Source organism: Didymella exigua (genome assembly GCF_010094145.1).
Source record: "Didymella exigua CBS 183.55 unplaced genomic scaffold M421scaffold_13, whole genome shotgun sequence".
In the NCBI taxonomy this organism is placed as follows: Eukaryota; Fungi; Ascomycota; class Dothideomycetes; order Pleosporales; family Didymellaceae; genus Didymella; species Didymella exigua.
Genome location: NW_022984787.1, coordinates 448,737 through 462,349, shown reverse-complemented (window position 1 = coordinate 462,349; position 13,613 = coordinate 448,737). Strand labels below are relative to the sequence as shown.

The 13,613-nt window shown below is 55.2% G+C and overlaps 7 protein-coding genes across 7 annotated transcripts; 4 read left to right on the top strand and 3 right to left on the bottom strand.

The window, feature by feature from the left end:
* Positions 1-127: 127 nt before the first annotated feature.
* On the top strand, positions 128-609 carry M421DRAFT_151250 (uncharacterized protein). Its single transcript, XM_033587576.1, has one exon. It carries the CDS (start codon positions 223-225, stop codon positions 529-531), a length of 309 nt encoding a protein of 102 aa, XP_033448882.1. The 5' UTR covers positions 128-222; the 3' UTR covers positions 532-609.
* M421DRAFT_100936 (asparagine synthetase) lies at positions 591-2,697 on the bottom strand (the record flags this gene model as incomplete). Its single annotated transcript, XM_033586580.1, has 7 exons — positions 591-633; positions 691-2,230; positions 2,286-2,321; positions 2,373-2,399; positions 2,455-2,480; positions 2,537-2,587; positions 2,672-2,697. The coding sequence occupies 7 exons, from the start codon at positions 2,695-2,697 to the stop codon at positions 591-593; spliced, it is 1,749 nt and encodes a 582-aa protein (XP_033448881.1).
* Positions 2,698-3,282: 585 nt separating this feature from the next.
* M421DRAFT_420516 (MSP domain-containing protein) lies at positions 3,283-5,195 on the bottom strand. The gene is made up of 6 exons (XM_033592514.1): positions 4,840-5,195; positions 4,720-4,790; positions 4,629-4,651; positions 4,513-4,571; positions 4,331-4,446; positions 3,283-4,280 (listed from the first exon to the last, which is right to left on the bottom strand). Exons 1-6 carry the CDS (start codon positions 4,877-4,879, stop codon positions 3,699-3,701), a joined length of 891 nt encoding a protein of 296 aa, XP_033448880.1. The 5' UTR covers positions 4,880-5,195; the 3' UTR covers positions 3,283-3,698.
* M421DRAFT_420515 (uncharacterized protein) lies at positions 5,159-6,858 on the top strand. Its single transcript, XM_033592513.1, has one exon. The coding sequence runs from the start codon at positions 5,563-5,565 to the stop codon at positions 6,481-6,483; it is 921 nt and encodes a 306-aa protein (XP_033448879.1). The 5' UTR covers positions 5,159-5,562; the 3' UTR covers positions 6,484-6,858.
* Positions 6,660-8,515, bottom strand: M421DRAFT_420514 (ATP-dependent DNA helicase recQ). Its single transcript, XM_033592512.1, has 4 exons — positions 8,323-8,515; positions 8,156-8,274; positions 8,075-8,109; positions 6,660-8,028 (listed from the first exon to the last, which is right to left on the bottom strand). The coding sequence occupies exons 1-4, from the start codon at positions 8,397-8,399 to the stop codon at positions 6,799-6,801; spliced, it is 1,461 nt and encodes a 486-aa protein (XP_033448878.1). The 5' UTR covers positions 8,400-8,515; the 3' UTR covers positions 6,660-6,798.
* A 369-nt stretch (positions 8,516-8,884) lies between these two features.
* On the top strand, positions 8,885-9,816 carry M421DRAFT_151059 (acyl-CoA N-acyltransferase). The gene has a single exon (XM_033587574.1). The coding sequence runs from the start codon at positions 8,999-9,001 to the stop codon at positions 9,497-9,499; it is 501 nt and encodes a 166-aa protein (XP_033448877.1). The 5' UTR covers positions 8,885-8,998; the 3' UTR covers positions 9,500-9,816.
* Positions 9,817-9,861: 45 nt separating this feature from the next.
* M421DRAFT_62721 (uncharacterized protein) lies at positions 9,862-13,606 on the top strand (the record flags this gene model as incomplete). Its single annotated transcript, XM_033595992.1, has 3 exons — positions 9,862-11,752; positions 11,805-11,812; positions 11,885-13,606. 3 exons carry the CDS (start codon positions 9,862-9,864, stop codon positions 13,604-13,606), a joined length of 3,621 nt encoding a protein of 1,206 aa, XP_033448876.1.
* Positions 13,607-13,613: the final 7 nt, after the last annotated feature.

The window sequence follows — 13,613 nt, the reverse complement described above, 5'->3', positions numbered from 1 at the left end:
AGGGAGGTGCGTGGCAGGGAGGGTTGCGTAGAAGGGAGATGCGTGGCAGGGAGGGTTGTGTTTCTTCATCACCGCCTCGGGCGGCATCAAAAGCATGGGTCTGTTTGTTTGGTTGGCTTCTGGTGCGATGCGGCGTTGCGCGATAGATACCCAGTCGCTGGACTTGAGGTGCATTCTTGTTCTTAGTTTTACTGTACATGTTTCCATGTAGTCAAGACCGCAATGACATGTGTATATGTTCCAGATGAAAGGTGTCAAAATACAGACTATACCCGTACCCCCCCGTTGGCTCTACGATACTACACGATCAAGTCATCTGCAGCACGCACCATCCAGACCCTCGCATCTCACGCCAACATTCAACAGCAACAACGCATTGGAACACTTTCCCAACAGCAACAACGCGTTGGAACACTTTCCCGACAGCAATCCTCACGACGGCACGGCTTCTCGTTCATCAGCACATGCCATTTTGCATTCTACATGCTATCCATCGTGTCGAGCACGTCTGTCAGGCTAAGAGAACCCTAGCATTCCATGAGTGAATTCAAAGAGAAGCCTAGTAACCGTGTGTAAAGTTCGCCAGCACGCTACTCGGCGTGCTTGTACTTCTGCTCGTGGACACCAATGGCACTGCAGCACAGCGTTAGCAACCATAATATCGCACAAGCAGCACAAGAGGAAACTTACCGGCCAGACGGATCGGTCTGGTTGCTCCACGTGGGCGTCCAGCGCATGACGGTGCTGGCGCAGCTGGGCGGGAAGTGCTCGTCGAACATGCAGCGGTACCAGTACGCCTCCTTTGTGTCCGGCACGTCGCTGCCCCACTCGGGCTTGGGGTTCTGCAGCTGCTCGTCCGTCACCGTCGCCGCCGCCGTGTCCTTGAGCGCGTCGATCCACCCGTACCCCACCCCGTCGGAGAACTGCTCCTTCTGCCTCCACAGGATCTTCTCGGGAAGGTAGGCGGGCGTCTCGGGCTCGTCCGACGTGTCGAACGCCTTGCGCAGAATGTACTTCTCGATGCGCTCTTTCGTGATCAGCTTCTCCTTGGGGTCGATGTTCATGGACAGGTTGAGGAACTCGCGGTCCAGGAAGGGGACGCGCGCCTCGACGCCCCACGCTGACGTCGACTTGTTGGCCCGCAGGCAGTCGGCCAAGTGCAGGTTCTTGACGCGGCGGACGCACTCCTCGTGGAATGCCGCCTTGTCGGGCGCGTTGTGGAAGTAGAGGTACCCGCCGAAGATCTCGTCGGATCCCTCGCCCGAGAGCACCATCTTGATGCCCATGGCCTTGATCTTGCGGGAGAGCAAGAACATGGGTGTCGACGCTCGGATGGTGGTTACGTCGAAAGTCTCCAGGTGGAAGATGACGTCCGACAGAGCGTCCAGACCCTCCTCGATGGTGAAGGTGAATGTGTGGTGCTTGGTGCCGAGGAAGTCAGCAACCTCTCGTGCAGCAATGGCGTCGGGCGCGTTAGGGAGGCCGATGGAGAAGGAGTTGAGTTGACCAAGGATCAAGTCGGTCTGGAGCTGACCGTCGGCGTCAATACCGACAAGTTCGCTGGGGTCTGTCGCCTTGCTGTTGGCCTTGGCCTTGTTCTCGGCAGCCTTCCTTCTCGTCTCCTCGTTCAAGCGCACCGTCTCACGCTGGGCGATCGAAGCGACCAGACTCGAATCAAGACCACCAGATAGAAGTACTCCAAAGGGCACCTCGGCCATCATGCGCTTGCGCACCGAGCGCTCAAACGACGTCCTCAGCTCCTTCAGATCAAGCGGGTTGGAGGGGATGTTGGAGGGCTCAATGAGCCACTTGGGGTCGTAGTAGCGGGTGAGCTGGTCGGTCTTGGAATCGTAGACATGGCCGGGAGGGAAGGCCTGAATGTCGTCGCAGACGGGGTGCAGGCACTTCAGCTCCGAGGCAAAGTAGACGGCGCCAGGCGTCTCGCTCGACCTGCCCATATAGAATGTGGTGACACCGATGGGGTCGCGGGCAGCGATGAGTCGGTCGTTCTCCTTGTCATGGAGGACCCACGAGAACATGCCGTCGAGGTGTCGGGGCGCGTCGATGCCATGCTCGAGGTAGAGTGGGATGATGACCTCGCAGTCCGAGTGTGTCTTGAACTCGTAGGGGGTCTTGAGGCTCTTGCGCAGGATGCGGTGGTTGTATATCTCGCCGTTGACAGCCAGCGAGACGGTTCCCGCCTTGTTGACGAGCGGCTGAGCGCCAGACTCTGCACAGCGTAAGCATTTACCCAGATACAAAAATATGGTCGTGTGACCGCGTACCAACACCGACGATGGAGAGACGCTCGTGGACGAGGACTGCAGGCTGTCAGCACCCAATCACCAGCTGCATCGTGTCTGCGCGCTTACTTGTGTCGTTGGCGATGTGGTTGCCGCCTGCGGATTGTCAGCTATCGTGCTCGCCGGCGCATTTCGTGTTTCTGTTGCTCACTCCAATCTGGGCCCCGATGCCGGATCCTGTCCAGAGTCAGTCGATTGAGCCCACCGTCACCTCGTGAGAGGAAGAGACTTACTGCTTGCCCATTTTCAGGGCGGTCGGCTTGAACTTTTGGACATCGGGATGTCTGCGCGCCTGTCAGTCTTTGTTCGAATACACAACAAGAAAGTTTTGGAGGGGCAATCGCAGTCGTCGCAGGGCCATAACGTACCTGTAGCACGCGAAGATACCACACATCTTGGCTGTATGAGGGGGGGAGGGTTGAGAGACAGGAAGAACGTCACTCCAGGGACGTGGATGTTTTTCACCGCCGAGCAGTCTAGAGTTTGACTCACTTCACAGTGACTCTCTTGCCTCCGGCGACGGCAACGGGGACCACACGGGCATGCCCCACTAGCCCACGTTCAGAACGCGCCCGAGAGCCGCAGAAAGCAACCAGCGATTCTAGTGGAGCCCGTTATCGCTCGAACCAGGGGAGGAATGCCGATGACGCGCGCGGGGATTGATGTATGACTCCGGATGCGTTTGACGATTCACATACACAGTGTGCTGCCATTGGTGGATGATCGCCATGTATGCACATAAACAACATTCTTGAAAATATCGTCAAACGCTGCTGACGTTCCTCCTGTCAGTTGCCAAGCCAATCTCCACGTTAACTCTGAGGCTTGACAGGCCTTGGTCGGCAGGATCGCGGCGAGCGTTAGTCACGTTTGACTAATATTTGCATGTGGCACGCAGATATCGTAGAATTAAGCGAATCACAGTCCTGAAGGTGTCGTACGTCAACAATACCCTATTGCCGAAGCATCTTGAGAGTAAAAGAAATCGCCTTACATTTGTCGCCTTCAGAAGTTTCAGCAAGGCGCGAAGTACCCGCTGTCAATTACTCAATGCCTCACATTTTTACTTAATAACAGGTAAGCCATCTTGTATTGGTGATACATCGAACGCTCGTGCGACAGTACTCGACACCCGTTACCATGCCGCTCCTAACCGTACTCGATACTGTACTCAATTACCGCCCAAAGGCCTCCAGTGTAGCAGAAGTTCAAACACAAGAAATAAAGAAACCGTCCAACATGCATGCATTGCTTGTCTACGTCGCCAGAACGCTCGTTGTGCTCGTGCATACGTCATTCTGATTCCCCACAATCTGCGTCTCGTCAAAGATCCGGGTTCGTCGTTGGCGCAAGGCGCATGGCTTTTGTCTTCCACTCCGGGTATTGCAGAAACGCTCAGAACAAGAAGTAGGCGAGAAGGAAGCTGACCAGGCACAAGATTGCTGTGATCTGGACAGAGACACCGCCTGCTGGGGCTGTTTGTTGCTGGGTGGCGGTGGCGAGCTGGCCCTTTGCGCCGCTGGTCGAGTCAGGCTTGCGCTGGCGGAGACCTTCACTGGCCTGCTGTGTCAACCGTGCGATCTGCTGCTTCGCCGCGTCGAGCTGAGCCTGGAGCTCAGCCTGCGATGTGGGGATGGCATTCGATACACTCGCTGCAGCTGCGGCCACAGTCTGCTGAATGCCAGCACCAGCACCAGAGCCGGTTGCGGGGTTGTAGGCCTCGCGCTCAATCTCGCCGAGGTTCTTACTACCGGCGGGGCGATCCTCGATGCGCGAAGCAGGGCCTTGCGCCTGGTCTGTAGGACCGCGCATAGGGGTTACGGCAGCTTCCGACTGGGGCGATGAGAGCATGGAGTCGCGGCTGCCACCGTTGGTCCTTGCAGGTGTGGAGGAGGAGTCGTCATCGGCAGACAGGAACAGAACTCTAATCTTCTTCTCCTGGATGGACGACTTCGCAGTCTGCTCGATGTGTGCCCACTACAATCGCTGTAAGCTTTGGTCGCGTGAGCGCGGTGATGGAAGCCTACCAGAGATCCAACATTGGTGAACTCTTTGTCTGCGGTAACGAGGACGGACTGGACGAGGAACTTATCGCGGCACTTGGCATCTGGCGGTGGGTCTTCCTTCATGGCCTGCAGGAGAACTACACGTACGTGTTAACTCATGGCCGCCGGGCTTCGCGGAAGTGCGCAGTGTGTTGTGATCGTACTTTGAACTTCGACATCTCGCCCAGGCTCGATGCGTCCGCTGTTCGGTCGCACGCAGTATCTAGAAGGCCGTTGTTAGCCTAGAGGTCCGGGAGGAAGCTTGGTGGGCTGGTCGTACTGCTTGGGGGCGGTGGTTTTGACCTGCAACTGTCAGCTGCCAGTCTACATGGTACACTCTGCATGTTGTGACAGTGTCCATGTGGGCTTACCTTGAACGCGACGGGGTCCGAGTGAGGGTTCTTGAGACGGAGCGTCTGCGATACCTCTTGCTGGAAGGGACCTGGCGCTTTCAGTATGTGTGTACGCCAGCAGATGCAGCCAATGCTCACGCTTGAACCCAAGCTCTACGGGGTCGAGCTCGACAGACATGGCGATGGTGCGAGGGAGGCGGCGGGTGGGATTGGTAATCGTGGCTGTTGCAGTACCGCGGCTACGTTGTACGGCGCATGCGACAAAGGCGTGTTCTGGACAATGGGCACGTGTGAAATCCGCGGAGGCAGGTCAGGGGTGCTTGCTAGGATTAAGGGTGTTCAGGCGTGGTGCTGGTGGTGGACGTGGTAGAGGGGATGTGAAGGGGAGGGCTGTTGTCTCGCTTGCCGTGATGGATCTAGCCAACCCCGACGTCACAGTGTTTAGTCCCTGTCTTAGACCGCGAACTCGTCATCGTCGCACGCCGGAATTGCGGCATCGCAGCTTACTTGGAACTCTTTGGCCACGTTCACACGTCTGAGCTTGTGCAGGTGAAACCAGCAAATATCAACCGTGTTATTCGGTACACCTTGTGCCACGCGCTTCACCTGCAGATCTACCGTGGAAGGTGCGAGATACTCCACAGATCACCCGTGGTTCCCTGGACCCCACCTACTACTTGAGCTACCACTCCGCATAAGCTCCGACTTACTTACACCATCTTGCAATAAAAAACGCAAACGTTTCACTAGGTTGCTAGAATTGTTTGTCAAGCTCTGCCTAGCTCAAAAACCTCCACGGCTCGCTGTAAAGCTACAGCGCATCCATCTTCACCACCACACACACTACATCGCCACATCACTATGTCCGACCAAGAACAGCTCGTCGCCATGGGCTTTGACCCCGAGCGCGCCACTCTCGCCCTCAAAGCCAGCGGTAACCTGCAAGGCGCCCTCGACTGGATCGAGAAGAACCAAGACCGCCCTCTCGACGAGATCAAGGCCGAGCAAGCCTCCGCCGCCGAAGAGCCACCCGCACTGCAGCCTGGCGAAGAAGCCAAGTCGCTCGTCTGCGAAGACTGTGGCAAGAAGTTCCGCTCCGTAGCGCAGGCCGAATTCCACGGCAGCAAGACCGGCCACGAGAATTTCGCCGAATCAACCGAAGAGATCGCGCCGCTCACCGAGGAGGAGAAGAAGCAGCGTCTCCAAGAGCTGAAGGAGAAGCTGGCGCTCAAGCGTGCCACGCAGGCAGAGCAGGATAAAGAGGACCGCAAGAGGAACGAGCAGATCCGCATGAAGTCGACAAAGGAATCGCAGGACATCAAGGAGGATCTGCAGAAGAAGGAGCAAATCAAGGAGGCGCAGGCTAAGCGTGCAGAGAAGCTCGCAGACCAGGAAGCGAAGAAGCGCGTGCTGGCTAAGCTCGAAGCAGACAAGCAGGAGCGTAAGAGGAAGGCTGAGGTTGAGAAGGCAGCGCGTGCTGGCCAGGCTCCGCCTCCGGTCCAAGAGCAAAAGGGCCCCATCTCTTCTGGACCTACGACGAGCAAGCCCGCGAGCGCATACACAGAGGCACGTCTGGCGCTGCAGACACCTGGTGGACGTGTCACCAAAACCTTTCCGGTCGACACAACGCTATTTGAGGTTGCGCATGCGCTAGAGCAGGACGGCACAACGGTGAACACCTTCACCATCAACTTCCCTAAGAAGACGTATGACAAGAGTGACTTTGGTATGACGCTCAAGGAGGCCGGCTTGGTGCCTAGCGCTGCCTTGATCATTGGTTGAGGCATGCTGTAGAGAGCTCACACGGTGCTCTCGTCCTACACAACTGTAACGAAAAGATGCATTGGGGGCGTTCAGGTGAGATAGGGAGACGTTGGCATGTAGAGTATGATCTGGTGGCTGACAGATGCCACTTCAGAATCTGAAACGAAGAGATGACCATGGTTCTCCTCTAGAGCGCCCGAAATAACGACTTGTGTTCTTCTGATACTTTCTGTTGTCTTCACTGAATCATTATGTCGTAGTAAAGCACTGCGCATATTGGTCATACGCCAGTCCCATGCATCATGCAACAACGCTCAGACACTTCTCGCTCTCTCAGTCATACTCATCGTAATCCCCTTCATACCTGCCCATCTCTCGCTGCGTACTGCACCACTCCTCGCTTGCCAACCCCTTTTCCTTCCTCCTGACAAGCGCCTCCGCATCCTTGCACCAGTCACACGCAAAGTCACACGGCGGATCCTCCGTATCGCCAAAATACCTCGCAATAATCTTATGCCGGCACTTATTCGTCGCCTCGCAGTAGTCGACAAGCTCCTGCAAGCTCTTCGCGCGATTGAGAATCTGCTGCCGCTGCGCAGCCCTTCCGTCGCCCTTCGTCGGCTGCCTCGCCTGATCTCTCGCCATAAGCGACGCAGCACGGTCACGGTCTTCCCGACCGTAATACAGTATGCACATGCTGGCTTTGCCGTCTCGGCCAGCGCGCCCGGCTTCCTGATAGAAGCCTTCGAACGACTTGGGTATCTGCCAGTGCACCACGAAGCGGACGTCTTCTTTATCGATGCCCATGCCGAATGCTGTTGTGGCGACGACGACGTCGTAGCCTTCTTTGTTGGCGACCCAGCCGTGCAGCGTGTCGGTGCGCTCCGTGTGAGGAAGTCCGGCGTGGTAGGGCTTTGCGCCGATGCCGTCGCTGCGGAGGCGCGCGGCGAGTGACTCGCAATCTTTGCGAAAGAGGGTATATATGATTCCAGAAACGTTATTAGTGCGTTGTTGCTGGGTGGCAAGCTGGCTGGCTCGCTCCGAGTTGGCGCGACGGTCGTGGATCTTCTTGAGCCAGGAGAGAAAGTCGGTGTAGTGGTCGTCTGCATCGCACTTGAAACGTACTTCGTAGTGCAGATTAGGGCGGCTGGTGCTCATACGGAAGACGCGTAACTTGAGAGGATCGAGAGCCATAGTCTTGATGATGTCGTCGCGCACGCGGGAGGTCGCTGTGGCTGTGAGGCATATGACTGGGACGTCCGGAAACTCCAGCTTGAAGAAGGAGAGCTGTTGAAACGATGGTCTGAAGTCGTGGCCCCATTCACTGACACAGTGGGCCTCGTCGACTGCTACACGTGCGAGCTCTTTCTGCGAATGAATGAGGCGGAGTATTTTGCGGAAGTGGTCTGTTACGCAGTACTCTGGAGTTACGTAGAGGAGCCTGGTCAAAGGATGGCCACATTGGAGGTCTGCCAATATGCGTTCCCGCTCATGTCGTTGAGTTGTGCTGTTGACTGTCTCGACTTTGATGCGTGAGTTGCGCATAGACGCGACTTGATTGTTCTGAGCATGTCAACTCCACATCCCATTACTGAGCATATTAGCTTACCATGAGCGCCAAAAGCGGAGAAACGACAATAGTAACTAGGATGTCAGCATCTGATCACGTTCTCCAGGTGACTTGACATACTGCCGAGATCGACCACAGCTGGCAGCTGGTAGCACAGGCTTTTGCCAAATGATGTAGCTGCTTGCAGAAAGACATCTTCGCCCTCTAATGTCGCCATGATAACTTCGCGTTGCAGAGGACTTGAGTGTATAAGGACGAGTCCTCAAGCCTTAGAGTCTCTGACGTACCGGAAACATGGCTTCTTGAACACCCTCTTCAACGTGAAGTCAACATTCGAATACGGTCTCTTCCTCTTTCCGGGCATTTTGAGAACCATGCGCAGATCGCTGATAGTTGCAACAAACTTTGGCGCTACCGCTGTACGCAAACGATGAGAGGTGATGACTCGGACGTTCGCAAAATCATCGTTGTTTACCGGACTTCTCTAGGCGGCAGTTGCTCTGTCGTGCAGGAGCGATAGACGCGTCGAGACGATATACGCAAATCGTTGGCGCGCTGTCACGGGCGAGGCTCCACCAATCAAGCTTTTCTGCACCCACCTCTTCGCCGACCCTACACCACGACGTACACAGAGTATTGTATACCACCAGGACTGCACTTCGCCACCAAGGGCGACTCAGAGACACTGCCGGTTAATCCTGCGTGGTACGCAAACGCGGCTTCCCGTTGAATAAACGCTCCACCACCACACGACTTTCACGCAGTCTCTCCAGTAGCAGGAGAAGTCGGCTATAACGATAGAATAACTGTAGCCTCCGGAGAGTTTCTTGAATTGCGAGACATTCGCAGAAAGTTGCTGACTACCTCCCGATTTCTCAAGACTCACACGCGGCTTACCGTTGACTTTCTCTGCTCCAGTTGCCGGACGGCGTGAGCCTACTTCAGCGCTGATAGTAAAAAGCGATGCCGAACACCAATCATACAGTCACTGTACCGTCAGGCATTATCCTGCAAGTAATCAGTCCATGCCTACCGAAGGACCGTGAGGCTTTGGCAGCAAAGGTAGCCAAGCTCGAAAAGAAGATCTTTCCATCGAGCGAGGCCTTTGATTACGGTATTGAGCTGAAGAAGAAGAACATTGGCCTCATTTTGGCTTCAAGGGAAGGAAGTCAGGAGGCTGTCGGCTACCTCGTGTTTCAAAGACAGAAAAGTCTGGCCTGGTTACACAAGCTGGCCACCATCGAGCAAGAGAGGGGTAAAGGTATCGCCAGATGTCTCGTACATTCCCTCTCCCACCAAATGAATAAGGGAGGCTGTCGAACAATATTTCTGTGGGTTGATGAGGCTCGCGCTCCAGCCAGGGCTCTGTACGCGTCTTGCGGGTTCCAGCAAGTTGAGCGGCTCCCAGACTATTACGGCCCTGGGCGAACAGCAGTCAAAATGGAGTTGGCCATCGTAGAATGAGTGCAGAGACCTCGGTTTTGCGCAATTCATGGCTGGTCTCAAGTATGCTGAGGTGGCAGGATGAACCTCCCTTGCAGTCACTACCCCTCTGCTCCTTCGCGACCTTCACATTCCTTTGCCATCTCTCCACCAGCACGTAAGGCGGACGGTACCGCGACGCGACCACGCGTTCAAGCGCGACGACGAATTCCACGGCTCGGAAAGAGATGGCTGTCAGTGACGAAAGGCCTTCAACATGTCTGCTCCCAAGATCTACACTCACTTCTGCGACGACCGACACCTGTGACTTGTTGCTATGGCAGCGTCACTATTGTAAGAATTCCGTGACTTGGACCCGGACTAGCTGACAGACATTCAGTGCTATGGCGGTGCGCATCGCGGCCTTCGCTGCTTTGCTCGCTATCGTTGGCGCAGCACCACAAGTCAGCTATCCGTTTAACTCTCAATTCCCACCGATCGCACATATTGGCGAATCGTACTCGTTCCAGTTCGCGCCAACAACTTTCAAGTCGGACTCAGGCAGCCTTGCGTACTCTTTGAACGACGGCCCTTCCTGGCTTTCGATCGATGGAAAGACTGGTACCATTTCTGGAATACCTGGAGCGCGCGATGTCGGCACCGCATCCTTTACGATTACTGCAGCTGAATCGGCTGGAGCTGTCGCAAACATGGAATCAACCTTGGTTGTGACCAAAGACGATGGGCCACAAGTGAACGCGAACATTTCCCAAGCTCTATCAGCAGCTGGCCCCTTGTCCGGTCCGACGACTCTCGCGATCAAGGCATCTCAAGACTTCGAGATAGTCTTTCCTTCAGACCTGTTTGACTCGGGCAGCAAACTGTCCTACTTCGCGACTCTCTCTGATCACACTCCACTGCCTGCTTGGATCAGCTTCGACCCATCTACGCTGCGTCTCGCCGGAACGGCTCCGCCTACAAGCATACCGCAATTCTTTGGTGTACTCTTGATTGCCTCGGATAAACCAGGGTACGCTGCCGCCACTATACAGTTCGCGCTATCGAACAGCGTTCATGAGTTCTACTTTCAACCAGCCATGCAAACTTTGAACGTCACCAAGGGCGAAGACGTCCACATCACTGGCCTGAAAAGTAAGCTCTATCTGGATCAGTCCCCTATAAGCGATAGAGACATACAATCGTCGGCCGCTGAATTACCGGACTGGCTGGCCTTCGACGGCAGTTCTTTCGACATATCTGGAAAGGCACCTACCGAGCTCTCGTCCCAAGACCTGACTATATCGACGAACGACATATATGGCGACTTGGCTCAGCACACCATACGCTTGAATGTCGTCTCAGAGCTGTTCTCCGGCACTGTCGGCACTCTGAACATCACGTTGGGAGAGCTCTTCAAGTCCCGGCTCTCACGTTCAATAATGGCCAAAGATGACGAAGTCGTAACGGTTGACTTCGCAACGCTGTCGGATCACATGCATTTCGATCCAAATACATTTACGATTTTCGGCACAGTCCCTACAGATATATCACCGCAGGTTGTACTATGCACCATCGCGGCCACATCCAAGGACGGAAGCCTTGAGGAATCTCAGCCGTTCAACATCACACTTCTGGCTACAGCAGACTCCACAGCCAACAACGATCTCACAAGATCTGGCCATGGTGACACATTCGATACTACCAAAACAGACACGAGCGGTCAACGTAAAGGCGTTATTGTAGGCATCGTTCTTGCGTCCATCTGCGGCGCAGTACTGCTCGCTGCTTGCATCTTCTGTATATGTCGAAAAAGGAAGCAGGCCAAGAGCCATTCAAGTCCCAAGCCCGGAAGCCCAAGAAGCCCAAGAAAGTCCGAGATTTCAAGACCGATGTTCATCCCCATCGGCTGGCCAGATATTGAAGAGGAAGACCTCGAGAAGGGCAAAGACCACGATGATTCCTACTTGGAGCGAACTCCCGAACATGCGCCGAAGATCGATGTCAATCTACCTCACGAATGCAGAGATAGTGTTTCAGCGACAGACTCTATGAATGACGGCGACACCCGCATACTGGATGACTTCGGCGAGTCTTCATGGGGCTACATCAACAACAACTCTGCACCATCAGATCGCCCAGCCGACTCGATGAAGATTGCTGTTGAGCTAGCGAAACGAACGTCGCAAAACTCTTCAGGCTCCTTCCGAAAACACAAACGCCGGACTACAACTGTATATCGGGATCAGATCCACCGAAGCTCAGGACTTCCTGTCAATCGACGCATAACAGGCATGGGTACGTGTTGAAACCCTTTTTCAAGACTGAGTGCTAACATCTTGTTAGTAAGCACATACCGTCCCTTCTATCGTCTTTCGCATACCGACAAGATACCTTTGCTTGATGAGTCTGTACTGACAGATACGCCAGGGACACGGGCGCCACACCTACTCCCCATCGAGGAGTAACAACAACTTCGGGTCACTGCACCGAGCCATGAGCTCGAGTTCGTACTCTCGGCGTACGAGCAGTCTGTCTACTGTACCCACAGCCTGCCCTCAAGCACCAACCACTCGATCCTGCCGACCGAAAGTGACAACTCCAACAGAAGAGCGCCACAGCATACGTGTAGTGCCGTCATCAACCCGCAGTAGCCTGGGCGATCGCCGCACAATGGAGGACAAGCGCAGTTCCTACATACGGAAACGAGCTTCAGCTCAGTCACCGTTCTTCAGCGCTGGCTACCGTGCCTTGTCCTCGAGCTATAGATCGCCGCCCGCATTCCTTACAGAGAAGCAGAAGAGATCGCGAAACTTCGTCTCGCCTTCGAGAGCCAACACTATCGTCAAGCCTAATGATGATGTTGAGGAAGGCAAAGAGAAAGAGGTGCCTGGCACGCCTTCTGAGAGAAAATCAGAGTCAAGGTTCCCAGGTAGTCTGCGCAAGCACCGGTCCACAAAATCTTTGGCGAAAGAAGCGAAGAAAGCCAGATCATCGCCTCGGCCTACATCAGCCATGCCTACCGCTAGCACTATAATGATTCGACGAGCCAGTACTCGCAAGAGTCTCCTCGCATCGGAGTTGAAAGCTAGTTTGAATGACCTCACAGGCTCTGAAATCTACGACAATGCGGATCTGAGCGAGAGCGTCTACACAGACGAAGAGGACGACATTGAAGGCTATGGGAAGAGGACGACAGTCAAGCCTGGTCAGTATATGCTGCCTCCACTGAATCTCGACTCAAGAAGAAGCGCTCTACGTGAGAAGAGGAGCAGTAAGCGCAACAGTCAACACAAAAACGATGGCCGTGAGTTGAAGCGCACAAGCGAACGCGAGCCAACACCACATTACCTAGCCAAAGAGCACGGCGGCAAGGAGAACATGTCATCCACCTACACTCTCGGCAAGATCACCCCTATCCCAGAATCGAAGGTAATCTCTCGCGCTGCACTGTCACCAGTGCGACCTACCTCAAACAACCTGGCTCGTAACTCACAAGCGATCGCCGTTCCGCGCAAGTCCATCCTGCGCGCACCACAGGCCCGCCCAGTTTCACGGGCTGGATCAAACACTGGCTCCACTATCGAGCGCCATTCACGCCGCTCACTGCATTCCCGCAACCAATCTCGCGTGCCGGGTGACAGACGTACGCCTCGCGGACACTCACGCTCACAATCCTCTGCGTTCCCGTTCTTCGACCCGAACGTCACCGAAGACACTACCAGTATCGGCGAGGCCATCGCCACACCTACACTTGCCGCAAAAACAGAAAACAAGGCGAAAGCTTCCTCGGTCACCCGCGATCTGTCAGGCAACTTGATCTATTATGGCGACGAGACGCTCAGAAGCAGCAGTATGGTCTTCGACGCCCCGCCTGTGTCCGGTCGGCGTATCTCGAAGGCACCGTCTGGTGTACCTGGCAGGCAAAGTGCGGGTCTGGGTCTGTATCCGTCCGGGTCGAGCGCGGCCGAACTGAATGGCGAGAGAAGGCGCAACCCGCTGAGCGAGGTGGGTGCGAGCGTGGACATTGAGCGAGCTGAGACGCCAGGGAAGGGAATGAGGACGTGGGGCGAGGGGCTGAAGAGTATGATAAGTAGGGGTAGCGTGTGGGGCTGGGAGAAGGAGAGGGATGATGTGAAGGTGTTTGTGTGAGTGGGCT

Bases quoted from the DNA above. Each gene is read 5' to 3' on its own strand.
- M421DRAFT_151250 (XM_033587576.1), top strand. From the start codon at position 223: ATGACATGTGTATATGTTCCAGATGAAAGGTGTCAAAATACAGACTAT.
- M421DRAFT_420516 (XM_033592514.1), bottom strand. From the start codon at position 4,879: ATGTCTGTCGAGCTCGACCCCGTAGAGCTTGGGTTCAAGC. The intron at 4,791-4,839 runs GTGAGCATTGGC...TGAAAGCGCCAG, and splicing joins CGTAGAGCTTGGGTTCAAGC to GTCCCTTCCAGCAAGAGGTA. The intron at 4,447-4,512 runs GTACGATCACAA...ACGTACGTGTAG, and splicing joins GCGAGATGTCGAAGTTCAAA to TTCTCCTGCAGGCCATGAAG.
- M421DRAFT_420515 (XM_033592513.1), top strand. From the start codon at position 5,563: ATGTCCGACCAAGAACAGCTCGTCGCCATGGGCTTTGACCCCGAGCGC.
- M421DRAFT_420514 (XM_033592512.1), bottom strand. From the start codon at position 8,399: ATGCCCGGAAAGAGGAAGAGACCGTATTCGAATGTTGACTTCACGTTG. The intron at 8,275-8,322 runs GTACGTCAGAGA...TATACACTCAAG, and splicing joins TTCAAGAAGCCATGTTTCCG to TCCTCTGCAACGCGAAGTTA. The intron at 8,110-8,155 runs GTATGTCAAGTC...CTGACATCCTAG, and splicing joins AGCTGTGGTCGATCTCGGCA to TTACTATTGTCGTTTCTCCG.
- M421DRAFT_151059 (XM_033587574.1), top strand. From the start codon at position 8,999: ATGCCGAACACCAATCATACAGTCACTGTACCGTCAGGCATTATCCTG.